The sequence below is a fragment of the Carassius auratus genome, chromosome 36 (genome assembly GCF_003368295.1).
Source record: "Carassius auratus strain Wakin chromosome 36, ASM336829v1, whole genome shotgun sequence".
NCBI lineage: Eukaryota > Metazoa > Chordata > Actinopteri > Cypriniformes > Cyprinidae > Carassius > Carassius auratus.
Window position 1 is genome coordinate 14,722,914 of NC_039278.1, and position 15,265 is coordinate 14,738,178.

The 15,265-nt window shown below is 36.7% G+C and overlaps 1 protein-coding gene across 5 annotated transcripts in view; it reads left to right on the forward strand.

Moving 5' to 3' along the window:
* Positions 1–15,265, forward strand: part of LOC113055384 (protein diaphanous homolog 3) — a 259,998-nt gene continuing 244,733 nt past the window's right edge. The window contains exon 1 of one of the 5 annotated variants that reach the window (XM_026221660.1): positions 1–621. In XM_026221660.1, coding sequence (XP_026077445.1) covers positions 481–621 — 141 coding nt within the window. In that variant the 5' untranslated portion in view covers positions 1–480. The remainder of the gene's footprint in view (positions 622–15,265) is intronic. The other 4 variants (XM_026221657.1, XM_026221663.1, XM_026221661.1 and 1 more) reach the window with 4 other exon arrangements.

Genomic DNA, 15,265 nt, shown 5'->3' on the forward strand with positions numbered 1-15,265 from the left:
CAACAGATGGCAGTAATGCAACACTATGGATGCCAACTGCCGTAAAAATCCAACGAAGAAGAAGAAGAAGAATCCAACGCATTTCATTGGCTGTTTCCGAGGCGGGAGTTTGAGTCAGATTATGGAACATTCGTGATAACATAACATATCAGCTCTGCTCTTTTACTAACCTGGACAACCTATAAAAATAGGAAATTGTCTATTTCTTCGAACCGGAGTGCATTTTAAACTTTTGCGTCAGTCTAGTGGTTTGAAAAGGGGTGTTAGTGAGATCTAAAGAAATGGCAACTGGATTACCGCTTTAGTTTGACAACAACTAATTTACTGTCAACTCTCAACCAGCACGTCTCGTGCGTGTTCGCTCGTGAACGTCAACCTAATCCGGGCGCGTCTCTTTCAACGGTCAACTTTAACAAAAGACCTTAAATCCGCGTTAAACACGGAAACTTTGTGGAAATAGTTTTATATCTTCACCTGGACATGGATCCCTACCGCCATTCGCGATATGAAAGCTCAAATCAAGGGAGGGAGAATAAAATGCATCGAAAGAAAGTATTTGGAGTCGGAGTGTTATCTCAGGGCAATTCAGGCACCGAGGACGGAGAAAAGAAACCTACATTTGTAAGTTACCCTTTTTTTTTTTATAATCACATAATGTGTCTCTTTTCATATACGGTTATTGTTCATAAATGGTTACATGTCCCCACCCTGCTGTCAGGCCTCCTCTACTGAATCATTAATGTTAGTTATTGAGTAACTTAACTTGAAGGGAGTGGGCTTTTATGTATAGTTATTAATCTCATATAAGTCTTGGTGAAATGTCCTGCTTTTATGTTCTCACAATATGTATATTTTCTTGCCTGGGTCAGTAAACTCAAGGATAAAACAATAATCTAGTTTTGCTTTAGTGCTGGTGCAGTAACAGGGTTGTTCCTGTAGGCCCACCCACTGTGATGAGTTACACTGTGTCATTATCAGATGTTGGGCTTTTAAATATTAATTCAATGCACACAGACTGAAGTAGTTTAAGTCTTTGTTTCTTTTCATTGTGGTGATTTTGGCTCACATTAAACAAAAACCCACCAATTAAGGGGTTTTAAAGCCTTTAATGCCAAGGACCTTACATTATCAAGGAAGCTATATATTCGTTAAGGTTTTGGGGTTGGATTTTAAAAATATTTTAGAAAACTTGATGAATAGACAGCTTAGAAATTAAATTTTAAAAGCTATTGCATTTATTGTATCTCACTATGTTTATAAAGGGTATATGTTTTATATAAAATGTAAAAAGTGTAGTTTAAAATCTACAAAGACAACATGTTTTTCTTAATAAACTGACTGGTTTTTAGAAAAATGTTTGTTAGAACATATTGTAAATTAGACCTACTTCTTGTGTGTCTCTAAATGTATGTAATTAATGCATGTTTGCAAAATTTAGCTGTCACATTTTTTTTTTTTCAGATACTGTCTTTTAACAAATTAGACTGTTGAAGCAGATAAAACATAGGTGCTTTCCAAATAAACAGCTAGAAAATAAGGGCTTTGTTTTATTCTTTTCAGATGTGAGGTTTTGGCAATTCTGAGATGTTTACATCAACGCATCGTCTCTCGAGTCAGAGAGTGAAATGCATAAGTGTACTACTTTTAACAGAATGATGTCTACTGGCCAAATGTGTGGAATGCAGTGACTCTTTAGAGGCCGTTCTTTAGTTCTCCCCATTGTGAGTTGTTACAGCTGAACTTGTAATGAACAGTGCAGACTACAGGTGATTTGCAAGCCGACTTTTAACTTCAATAGTGGATTGTCTTGAAACTCAGTTGGTCTGCACTGCAGGCAGCAGGCTGCACTTGGTCTGCTCCTGTCATCTCTTCATGTGTTCTGCATTCTCAGATGAGACTGTACTGTCCTCCTCCTGTGATTTCTGATCCTTTTATTTAATTAGTGTAATTTAACCCCCTGTACTGCAGTTTTATAGTGACCATTGACACAAATGACCATTGTAAAGAATGGAAATTTAATTTCTACAGCATGTATTTCATAAACGTATATTATCATGAATGCATAGACTTCAAATCAAGCATTTGCTCCTTTTAAGTTCACAATTGCTTCCTAGTCATGAGAGCATCTTTTTGTGTACTGCTCAATTCTTTGTAGTAGGCCAGTCACAGTTCATACAAGTGTTTTATTAAACAGCTTCATCTTTAGAGTTCTAGCCAAAGTGCTGTTTGTAAGAGCATCAGTTTGGTTTGTCACCCTCTCAAACCATGGTGAGGGCATTATTTATGCTGTGTAAAGAAGGTAATGCAATAAAATAATTCTGCATAGCATTTATTGATCAGAACCATCTTGAATGAGATTAAGACTTAATTAGTCCTTTTACTTGTTTAAATATTTTTCAGGGTGCATTTTAAGTTCTTTTTCTTTTACAAAATTACTATTCCTTTATCTTCTCTCCAGTTACTTGGTAGGTATTATACGTTTAGAATTTTTTAAAAACTTTATAATTAAGCTAGTAATTTGTTTTGACTTCATAATCTAGGTATGTAGGAAAAAATATTTTGTAAAATGAAGTATCTGCATTAACCAGTAGGTGTCACAATCACACCATCTTTAATTCAATGTTTTATTTTTTTTTTTTTTTAAGATGAGCTGCATGTACCTGATTAAAAGCTGAGGTGATGGGAAAGAAAGAATGTGCAGGTTATAATTTTAAATACACCAATGACTTTACAATTTTTTTTCTTGTGTATACTCCATAATTACCCTATAGTTAAACAGAAACAATTACACATGACTTTGGGTGCTTTATTAACAGATGGAAAGTAAACAATGCTTGTTTATTATTACTTTCTCTTTTAAGTTGTTTGATGGTTGGTGTTTAGAAACAGTATCTCTTTGCTTTTTCAATGCTCTGACAAATGGTTAGCCTTTTTCCATGTCAAAAATGTCACAAAAGAAGTGTGTTTTTGGTTGCCAGGGCAAGACAACCCTGCACAGATTACCAAAGAAAAAACAGCATTAAGGGACCAGTGGATGGAGTTTATTTTTACAGAGCATCAACGGAGTTGTGCAAGTGTTTGTTCCCTGCATTTCGAAGATGCTTGTTTTACAAACAAGGCCCAGTTTGACGACGGATTTGCACATCGTTTATTTCTTAAGGATGATGCAGTACCAACGAAAAAGGGTCACGATCGTGTGTTGGAACCGCAGGCGGTGAGTAAAACTGCTTCAAATATCTCTGCCTCCTTGTTAGTGCGTCCCCTCCCATGCCGGAGACCGGGGTTCGAGCCCCGCTCGGAGCGAGTCGTTGCTGCTGCTGCTCTCATTCAGTTTCAGCCTCTGGATCTGATTCTGGATCATAAATAAACGGCTGAATCTGACTGTAAGCCATGGTTTGTTTTGGGTGGTTTTTTCCTCACGGTAATGTCACAGTTTCCAAACGCTCTCAACGCAAAAGCCTACTGGTGCTCGTGATTCTTTAGCTCCGCCCACATGTCACGCCTCCAGTCGGTCGTGTTTTTCCTGGAAAAATCGGTAAAGACTATCTTTCTCTTATGAATATAATAAAACTAAAGACTTTTTGGAGTTATGAAGGATGCAGTACTACTCTATAGGTACTCAAGATTAACAGGATATTGAGTGAAAACAAGCATTTCACCCCCCTTTAACATTGCTGGGTAAGTGATAGAATATGTAGAATAGAGTACATACTGTAGAATAGAGCAGTTCATGAAAGAAACCTGCATGAAACTCCATGGAGGAATGAAAAATAGCATTTCAACCCTTTATGTTCACTCTTAAAAATTTTCCAAAAGTTCTTTTTTTTCTTGAAGTGCAATAGAAAAAAAAGCATTCTTGAGTTCCCAAAAGAACCTTTCAGTGAGCAGTTCTTAGTGTGAAGAGTATTAACAATTTTATATAAATTTTTTCCACCATTAAGACACTTGTGTACAAAAGGAAAGGTTCAGTGGATGTTTAAGGATCTTTATGGTACCATCAAGAACCTTAGGAGTTTTCTTATTTGTTTCTTTCGGCTGCCATAAATGTGACTTACATCTTAAAGTTTGTGTCACATTCTGTTCCTCAAACTGGATTAATTTGTCTTATTGATTGATTGCTTAGCAGTCCTGGAGGGACAAATTAATCATTGCATTTTTAGTGTGCCATGTGTAAGTGGATGCCAAGCTCAAAATCTTAAATGTTACAGAATTATTATTATTATTATTATTTTTTTATTTTTATTTTATTTTTTTTATAATGCAGCTTATGCAAGCTGCTCTGGTTGAGTCATAGACTGTTTAATGTAGCAGAGTAGGTGCAGTTGCTAGAGCAGACACTCTTAATTTATTGGGTGATATTCTGGACTACCTCATAATAAACCAACAAGGGATCATAATGTGGTGAGGGTCAACCAAACTGTTTTTATTACTGCCAATTATGAAGCCAGATTGATTTATCTGTTGTGGACTTGGAAGAATACATTTGAGAAGGAAAGTTGTGCCGGGAAGACGGAGTATAAGTTCAAACAAGTGTAAATAAATTCAGCTTTTGTAAATGCCAGAGCCAAAACAACTACGGATTTTACAGGGAGCTTTAATTCTCATGCTGTTCCCCTGCTTGCTCTCTTCCTCCCTTCATTTGGACTAGAGGAGTCTGAGCAGCTTAATGTGACATGTTCCCACAGTGATGGGTAGACAGTACTGCTGTGGTACTGCAGCACTTGTTGATTGAGATTTGGAAGATTTAGTTGGAATCCTGTCTAAATGTCACAGGATGACTTCTGCTGTTTGCAAGATATCGTCACATACAGTAAGTGCCTCTAAAATTAGTAACATTAGTAAAAGGAACAAGGACAAAAGTCAGAAACTATGTAGTTGTATGGTGTGAGGGGCTGAATTGGAGGCTGCATTGCCTCACTGAAAGTCCAAATGGCAGCATTGGGCTTACTGAATAGAACAATGTGGAAGAAGCAATTACAGAAGCTGCCAGTGATGCTTTCCTTATCGCCACATGTTTTGCTGCCTTAATGTTGCAGTTAAACTTTTGACTGACCTAAATGAAAAGGATGTGACTTTTCAAATGCAGGAAACAACAATGCCAGGGAAGTAGGTCTAACTATCATGACTGGAGCAATTATATCAAATTTTCCTCATGATTTTCAAATGTTACTTTTTTCCCCCTTGTTACTTTTTTTTCTGTTAATTTGTAATGAAAGGTAATTTTCTTATTCTGCTTCTGTTGCTCAGGTCTCAAACATACTACACCTAGATTTTTCTTAGCAAGTCACGCTAACTTGTTCCCCTTGGTGACTGCACTTATTACCTGGTGTGATAAAGCTCACTTGAAACTAAGACGTTAAGGCCAGCAGGATGTTGTCTCTTCCAACTATAGCCTGACTTGTAGGCTGTATGCTTTTCCTTGCATTCTACAAAGTATATGTTGATTTTACAGGTATGTCATTTTGACAGAGAAAGTAATTTAAAAACCATTTAAATCATTTACACTGTAAAAAAAAATCCCTTTTTAGGGTAAACTAAATTGGCTGTGGTAGTTGCAAGAATGTCAATGCAAAATATTCTTTGTGTTTCTGATATTGCAAGATAGTGATTTTTTTTTTTTTTTTTTAAATATAAACTTTTAAAATAAATGTGAATAAAAATAAAAATATTTAGTTAACTCTGCCTCACACGTGTGTACACAACCCTAGCAATGACCGCGGTGGAATCTGCTATGCCTGCTGGATGCAGCATGTCTAAGCAAAAGCCAGTGAAAAAGCAAAATAAACCGAACTCTCCTTTCAAGAAAAAACAAAGCAACCTCGGTGTCCAGTTCCAGTCCTCCCTGCTCCTCGAGTTGTCTCCACCGCTGGAAAGCTGCTCCAATATTTTTGGGGATTCTACCTCTTGCCAGAACGTAACCTGTCTTTTTAATGTTTTGTTCTTCCAAAATATTCCTCTTTTTATTTTTATTTGCCATCTTTGCTCTCTCGCTGTCTAGAAGTTAGTTGATCTGCTAATATCTGTCCTGTGCACTCACTGAGCACTCTTTTCTCCCTTTAGACACACCTCTTACTGCTGATTGGCAGCAAGTGTGTTTTGGGACTAGGCCGGTCACGACGCTGTGGCTCAAATATTGCTTAGTGCACCTTTAGCAAAATATAAAAAAAACTAACAAAACACCCAAAGAACAATACAGAAAAAAAATGAAGAAACATAACTATTTATGTAAAATATAAGCATATTTTATGTCACAAAAATGTCGTTTTGCTTGTTTTTTTTTCTTGTTTTTTTCTCTCTCCACTGTAACTTGTGTGGTTATTCATAGTTTTTCTTCCAGAAACACACATTTGACAGTATTTTACAATAAGAATTTACCATTTAGTAAACTACTTACATTTTTACTCTATTTAAGGTGAATTCCAGTTAACAAATTAACAGGTTTTTATTGTAGAATTACATTTGATTTTGCTGAGTAGCATGTTTTTATTTAAATAATTGAAATTGAAATCATTTAGGGTAATAATCACGTGTACCACCATCTCTGAATGTATCCAGATGTTTCACATAGTAAAATTAAAACTGTTTTGTGTTTTAAATTGGATCCTTTCTTGCATTTTGGAATTTGCTTATCTTGCAAACCCCAAATAATTTATTTCAGTGGGCTATTTGAACCCATTTCAGTACTTAATGTTGGTGATGTGTACTTTGCACACTTGCCATCATGCTTGTTTTGCTGTGTAGCATAAAAAGCAATGTTTTGAAATTAATATTAGCAAAAAAGGGAAGGTGATTGACTTTAAGTTATTGTGAAAAACCCTTATTGGAGAGCAGAATATAGTTTATTCCAAGAAGCAGGAAGCAGAGTATTGCAAGAACAGATTAAATTATTTTAGGCTTCTCTGTAGGACAGAAAGTCCATTAATATTAGAAGGCAAAAATGTCCCCTATAGATCTAGACTGTGATATTCTGTAGAGATGACAGTGCTCAGTGTCTGAGAACACTCTAAGCCACCGCAGTAGGAGTGTCTGTATTGAACAGTGAGAGAGCATAGACTCTAGCAGCTACCGCATGAGCGTTCATGACTGGCATGATGAAAACCACTCTCTCTCACAAACACACACACACACAGATTGCTTCTTGATTCTATGGCAACAGTGTGTGCTGTAGAAGCAGAGCCGGAGTGGTGCAGTTGAACCTAAACCTGGTGAGATTTTTGTAGTGATTGTAGTGGGACACTGATGCTTGTGATGTTCTTTGGTGAGGCCTTCAAGTTGGGCTAGTCGACAGTGCTCCTGTTATGCGGCTCATACTGAAATTAATATTACATCCAGATGCCACCACCACTGCAAAATTATCATCCTGATGTCACTGATGCTGTTTGGGGCTGAGGCCTGAAAAAAGTGTGATATGGTTTCGGGATAGTGTCTTTCTCCCTCGTTCCTAACCTCTTGGCCCTGTCTGTCTCTCCCTGATGCGCTGATTGCTATACAGCTCTGAACTTGCCTGTGGCTCTTTATCCCAACCCTTGCTGTATCCGTGGAGACCAGCTGTCAGCCCAGTCAATTCACCTCTTCCTCATGACAGACCACATCGCCCTTCGGACACAAACCTGGAGATTGGAGGAAGGCCAGAGATCTGCACACAGACTGAGGCAGAGATGGATACAAATGAAGACAGACGGATAAGCAGACATGCACATGCAGATGGATGTGTACTGGCGGTGGTGATATGTTACCCAAACAGAACTGACGTAACCTTTCTTTGCTCAGTCCTATTACTTTTGCCTGATTTTGATATCTCTATCACGTCTGACAGAGTAATGTTCAATTTCATTTGACCGGCCATAAATCGGAACTGGCTGGTTTTTGTGTTTTCTTTTTTGTTTTTTTTTGGTCTTTTTCCGGAAGTGCGCCCGCGTGCACAGACTGCATTGTAATCATTAGCTATCATGTCATTTGTGTGGAAGTATTTCGAAATCTGTGCGCAGGATAAGAGCCTTTCCCTGCACTCACTGAAGTTACGCGAGCTACTGTATCTGTCCGCGACCTGTGAAGGATGTTCAGCTTAACTTCTCGCGTGTTGGATGAGAAACGAAACAGACTAAACCCTTTTTCTTTTTTTTCAATGTAGAACTTTCATACACATTTGAAAAGCCAGAAGTAAACGTCATTTCTGTATAGGATGATTATTTTAATTTTACCTTAAAATTACATTGACTTAATTTGATTTAAAAATCACCTGCTGTAGCACACTGATAAAAAAGTGTTTAATTCATCCAATTTTTAGGGTAATGATTCACATCTATAAATTTCTTTGAGACAATAGTTATTTATTTTTCATTGGCTCAAGTAAAAAATATAGATATGAATCGTTACCCTAATTATCATTATTTTTTTAATTGGATGAATGAAACACTTCATCTTTGTTTTATTCATACCAACATTATTTGATTTTAACATTTAGGAATAATGTATTTATATAGCATACTTTTATTTAGTCTCACTGGTAAAGACCTTTTTTAAATTTTAAAACCAAATTTAAAAACTTACTGAATGTGTGTTGATTGTGATGTTTGGATTATAGAACTATGCAGTTATTGCCTTTTAATTTCACATGGTTACAGTTAATTTTTTCATTTAAGGCCAATTCTATGTAGTTTCAACCCAATTCAAAAACAAAAGCTAAATGCTGATGTCTGTACCATCTGTGTTTGAATGTAGGCTACTTACTGTGCAGTTACTGCCGTTAATTTCAGATGGTTATAGATATTGTTTTCAATAGCCAAAAGACAGTTTGGCCTGTTAAATACCAAATAAACATCTTGTTTATGCACACTTTCCTTCTTTCTTGTTTGTTGCTTAAAAGATAAAAAAATTGGTAATCGGAATTGGCCAGTTTGCTTGTAAAAAATCGATATCCAAATCGGCCCAGAGAAATTTTGATCGTGCATCCCTAGTCTTTAAAGCAAACTTTACTTCTCAGTTTAAATAGAAAAAAGTCAACCACTGTTGTTTAGCTACAGTGATAGATGATTTTATTTTTAGTTTTTCTTATTTTGTTTTGCCAGCAAACAGTTTTCTGCATTTGTTCCAATGAATATGCTTTTAATGTAACAATTGGTGCATATCGTAATGTTTAGAAGTATGTTTTCCTCACCATAATTCCAACATTTAAAGCCTCAAACTGTGAAAGAATAATCAAAACCGTAACAATGCATTAAATTATGATGCATTAATGTGTATCATATCGTGAGGCAGTTGGTGAAATTTAACCCAAACTCGAGCATTGATATTTTATTTAAATGTTATTTTTATTTACCCTTTTAAAGTTTGTAACTAGAACTTCTAGTAATCCACCATGGAAAAAAACAACCTTTTGCTTAAATTTAGGAGTGGAATTACAAATAAGCTGAAATATCTTCAATTTTTTTTTATTTGTATTGATCGTAACTCCCTGGTTAACAAACATGATTTTTTCTGCTTATATCTGTAAGTAAAAAAAACATATTTGGATTTTAACTAGAATTATGTAATCGGCTTTGAAGTCTTACAGAAGCTGAATAAATTCTGATGGATGCCACGCGTTGGATGATTTATTTTCCAATTTATGTGAATCTTTGCATTGAACTGTTGCATTATGATTATATTTCTGCCCCCCCCCCCTTTTCCCTTCTAGACTATAGCTCTTGTCACAGTCTCTCAGCAAACCACATCCCTTTTATCCTTGCAATACAGCATATCAGCACTCATCTTAAATATCTACTTTAGTCTATCACATGCATGTGAAACGTATTCCTGGCACTCCACTCATGTTACATGTTGAGGCTGGTGTAGTGAGCTGACGTTTGTCAATGGCATCTGCGTACTAAACCCGATTGCAGTGCTACCTCTCTAGTCTTGACGTCCAAGGTTAAGACAATCACCGGCAGGTGGGTGTCATTGAGCCTAATGGACTGCAATTGACATGATTAGCCTTGGCTTGACATGACAAGCTTTGGCTTGACCTTCGTGCTGTTAGACACCCCCCCCCCACGTCGTCTATACACTCATTATTCCTTCCCTCTTTTCTTTGACATCCAGAAATATATTGGACTATAGAATTGAATTGCTAATAAGTTAATAAAAATTGTTTAATTCGAGCATGTAAATGAATGTTTTCTAAGTGCCGTTTCATTTAAGGGTGTGTTCACACTTGTAGTTAAGTTCTCTTGGTTTGTTTGGTCCGGACCAAGTTGATTCTGAACTGATTCTGTGCTAGTGTTATAAGCGCGGGTAAACCGAAGGCTTGAATCAAGGGCAATCATCACAAATGACGCCATTACGTCAAGCGCAAAAGAACCGGTCAACCGTTTTCTTCAACCAGTTTATTGAATCAACTGTCTGAAAGAACTACTGGTGATCCGAACACCGATGCAACCGGTTCTTCACTCTTGAACGAGTCAGTCTATTATTCGTTATCTGGCTTGGCTCGGTGTTCATCTTCAGTTCTCTCTTCACAGCAGTTCAGTCAGTGTACTGTTTGAGTGCATGCATTACTCCGGGATATTGGTTTGTTTGAACTCAGAGGGAGTGTCAGCCACAAAAAGTGAACCGCTTAAGTCATTTGTGGATTAATGCGTATTAGAGATGTGAACCGTTTAAAACTATTCAGTTCGATTTGGTGAACTGAATGATTCATTTGCGAACCGGATATCCAGACTGCTTTGATTTGAACTCTCTCTCACAACAGACACGGAAGAGAAGACAATGCTGAATAAAGTCATCTTTTTTGCCATTTTTGGAACAAAATGTATTTTCGATGCTTCAAAAAATTCTAACTGACCCTCTGATGTCACATGGACTACTTTGATGATGTTTTTCTTACCTTTCTGGACATGGACAGTATACCGTACACACAGTTTCAATGGAGGGACTGAGAGCTCTCGGACTAAATCTAAAATATCTTAAACTGTGTTCTGATTCTGAAGATAAAAGGAGGTCTTACATGTTTGCAACAGCATAGGGGTGAGTTGTTAATGGCATAATTTTCATTTTTGGGCGAACTAACCCTTTAATATCTACCTGAGCATTTAGTATTGTGCATTATAGCACAATACTATAGCACAAGTGAGGGACATTTTGGGGGGAAAGAAGTGCTGCATTTTATCTTTTTAAAACGTGACTTCATGAAAATTCTATAATTCAAGATGGCTGCCACCATATGACGTCTTAATATGCAAATTAGATGGGGAAATGTAATCCCTACATAAACATTGGGTCATCCTCAATATTTCTATAATTTATAGAGTCTATCTTTTATCACTTAAGATATAGCCTTTAGAAATTAAGATGTCAAAATCGAAAGTTTTAGTTTTAGAATAACAGTAAATTCCCTAATAATAATTCCAAATGGCATGTGCAAATGGTTTCCAGATTGCTTAAAATAAGCAAACACTGGGTAAAAAATGTGTCCTTGTAACGGCAAAGCTCTGATTCGGGATTTAAATTCGTTATCTGGCAACCGCTCTCATGAAAGCTCTCGTAGAAGAGAAGTCCGCAGTAACATCTTCCTTCTTTGGACATTTGGCGCATTCATTTGAGAAAGTATGCTTGAATTTGAAATATTTGATATTCCCCATATTTTCAAATTTTACTTCGTCATCAAATTATTCCGATATTATCTCTAATGTTCAATATATCGCCCAGCCCTAGTAACAAAGGACTTTTCAATAACTTTGATGCTAATGCAAATGATGCCATTCATTCCAAGGGGAGCATGATTACTAATGCTTAAACAATAGCATTAATCATGTAAAACAGTGGTTGCAAAAGAGATATATATTTTTGTGATCGTTGTGGGCAAAAATCCTTGATTTTGCGGCAGGTTTTCTTAAAAAATGCGATGGAATATGCAGGATATTTTTGCAATCTGATGCGATGAAATTGCGGGAACTTGCAAAAACTGCGGTTTGATGAAAAAGAGAAAAAAAGGTGACCCCCCCCCCCCCAAACACCTTGTTCTCACTAGGCTACTACCTTACTGTAATGAGTCATTTATTAAGACTTCCTGTGATAAGCAAGCATACTAAATCACAGAATATTTAAGTTCTCATTCTGTTTTATTTCAGACCTTAATTAACACATGGCTCAAACTTACAAAACATTGAGTCAAACAAGTTCTCTAGCTTTTCAAAAGGAATATTCAACAACTTCTGTAAAAATGAATACAAATAAAATATACACACAAATATACAAATGTTTTACAGGAATTGCAAAGTGCAATATCTTACTGCACATAAACTATTTTACATACTACTAATATACTTACAACTGTAAGGTTTTGGTACTATTCTATAACAAAAAAGTACAATCTTACAACTGTAGAATTGCATCAACTTCTGAATGAAACTACAACAGTCCACTGTGAAAATGAAAACTAACTGCGTAGCCTCTAACAGTGGCCTATCATTCGCCATCCTCATCCTCATCCCTCTCTCAAAATAATTTGCCCCCACTGTTATGTAACACACCGGGTAACTGCTTCGCGCGGTCTTTTGTGCTTATTTTTGTTGGCAGATGAGAATGATTTGCATCCTTCACCCTGGTTTCACCGGGGGGTTCGCAGATGATGTTCACGTCGCGCAATTACGTCACTTCATAAGGTTCCCTTTGGGAAATAATGGCGATTTACTTGTGTGAAGTAAACGCAACATTTTTCTACTTTCTGCTAAGATATATGTGACTTTTTTTGCAATGAAAATTATTGTTATTATGAAATCATGCTACCTCCGCATATTTTGCTTCCTGAAATTGGCAATTTATGCGGCGAAAGTGCGGCGTATTTGAAAAAATGCGACCCCCACATAAAATGCGGCCCTTGGCTGATTATGCATTAAATCATGCGATCGCATAATCGCGTTTTTCTGGAGGGACTGTCTCTTATAATAATTCTCTAGAGACATACAGATGGTATCACTGTTTCTCTGTTCTGTAATGGCTATTGTCTTTTGTCTTCCCATATGAGAACGCACACAGGGCATGTATGCGTTTACTGCTTTGTATGAATAAACTATTTAACCTAGTTGCAATTAGAGAAAAGTTTTTGTAAAGTTTGATTGAGAATTTTGTTTGGGGGGCCGTGTTTGTGTTTGTGCTTGCACTTGGCTTGAAAACTCAGTCCCCTGCCAGTTCTTGAATTGGTGACATCTCTCATGCTGTTTGGCTTCATGAAGTGTGCAATGTCTGTGGCTGGCCAGCACATCTTTGTTTTTTTATTTATTGGTAGGACTAGAATGATCAAAGATAATCTGTGAATCTGTAGGCTTGTCTTTCGTATTGATTGTACTGAAACAGCAAATAACGGCAATAATCAATTGAAGAAGAATGGCACAGGTTACGCCAAATAGTTTTTATTACATAAACATTATTGCTTATAGTCTCCCACTCTTTGGTCTTTTTTTAACCATTCATTGTTCTTCTACAAACTTAACTGTTTGTAGTCCATGATTTTTGGTTCTTTGTTGGGTCACCACTTGATGTTAAAGGAAAACGCCACAATTTTTCCATATTCCACTATGTTCTGAACTTTCGACATCAGAGGGCCAGTTCAAATTTTTTGAAGCATCGAAAATACATTTTGGTCCAAAAATAGCAAAAACTATGACTTTATTCAGCATTCTCTTCTCTTCCGTGTCTCTTGTGAGAGTTCAAAGCAAAGAAGTTTGTGATATTTGGTTTGCGAACAAATCATTCGACGTAACCGGTTCACCAAATCGAACTGAATGGTTTTAAACTGTTCGCGTCTCAAATACGCATTAATCCACAAATGACTTGCGCTGTTAACTTTTTTATTTTTTTTGCACTTTTTGGACCCTGGCTTCAGATCTTATAATTTTTTTGTGTAATGTCTCGCATAGAAAAAAAGTACCTCACAAACATACAGATTGTCCTCGATAACTCATAATCATCTTTCTCCTGGTCTTCATCTTGACTGTAGGTGGGCAGCCCACCATCGGTTGCCTGAGGTGCAGCAGACCTCTGGCTTGTGTGGCTGTGGTTGGGTGTGTTGATCTCATTAGTAGTCCTGAACTCAATCCTTGCAGTTCACTTTGGCTCTAATGAGGCTTTCCCACTGCTTGCCCTTCTTGACACACAGACTGTTACTGTTTTTGTTTGGGTTTGTCTACTCTCGAGTCAGAATGGTGTGCCTTTTTTTTTTTTTTTTTTAAAGAGCTGTTTTCTAGCTTTATGTGATTACATTTTTTTGTTTACTCTAGGTTTACCACTTTACTCAAGGTTTTGAGCTGATTTGGTTGTACAACTTCCTGTGACTTGAGTTGTGGGACGTTTGCTCCACAATCTTCTAAGATAATTTAGCTCAAAGACAGACTGTTAGTAGTGAAAATTGTGTGATTTTTACATTAACTGTGCATAACGAATCAAATGCATATGTGCTAAGAGAACATGATCATGATCTCACTGCTTATTCATTCAAATGGTTCTTGTATCGGGGCAGTGTTACATTTGAATAGGAGTATGCAGATGGTAGGATGGCTGAAGGCTGTGAGAATGACATTGGGGAGTTGAATAACGAAATGGCAGTAGTCTAGACACACCCCGGTGGTTCTGAGAGTCTTCCTCAATTGTGTGAAGTTAATTAATTTCTGAAACATGACTCTTAAGTTCTCAAGTGCTTCATGGAGGGACCCTTGAACCTGCTGTTTCCTCTTAGCCATTTGTGAAGTAAGATTTTGTTTTCACCCAGAGGAAGCGATTTACCATACTTTCCTGTGAGAACTGATGTTTTGTGATTAAATTAACTTGTATGAAGGAGCTGATGGAGTAGAGGTTTAGACTCAGGGCAGGTGTGAGCCCCGAATGATTCATAATTGCTGTTCTTCGCCATCCAGGCTGCATCAGGGTTATTTTTACTGTGGCAATATCATATGTGACCTGGTTCATAATTTTAAGTCTTTAAGTAAAAAAAAAAGAAAAAGTTTTTGCTTTCTAATAATATAATTATCTTCATATTCCAAAACTTTTTCAATATATATTCAATTATCTAGTGATTTGTCATAACTTGTTTCTGGGAGAGAATTTGGAGATATATACATATGCTCACTAAGGCTGCATTTATTAGGTCAAAAATACAGTAAAAATTTTAATATTGTGTAGGGCTGCACAATTAATCAAATTTTTAATTGCAATTACAATTATGGATGCCACAATTACGTAATTGCTCAAAGCGGTTTTTCCATTGTTTTATTTTTATTTTTAGTGTAACATT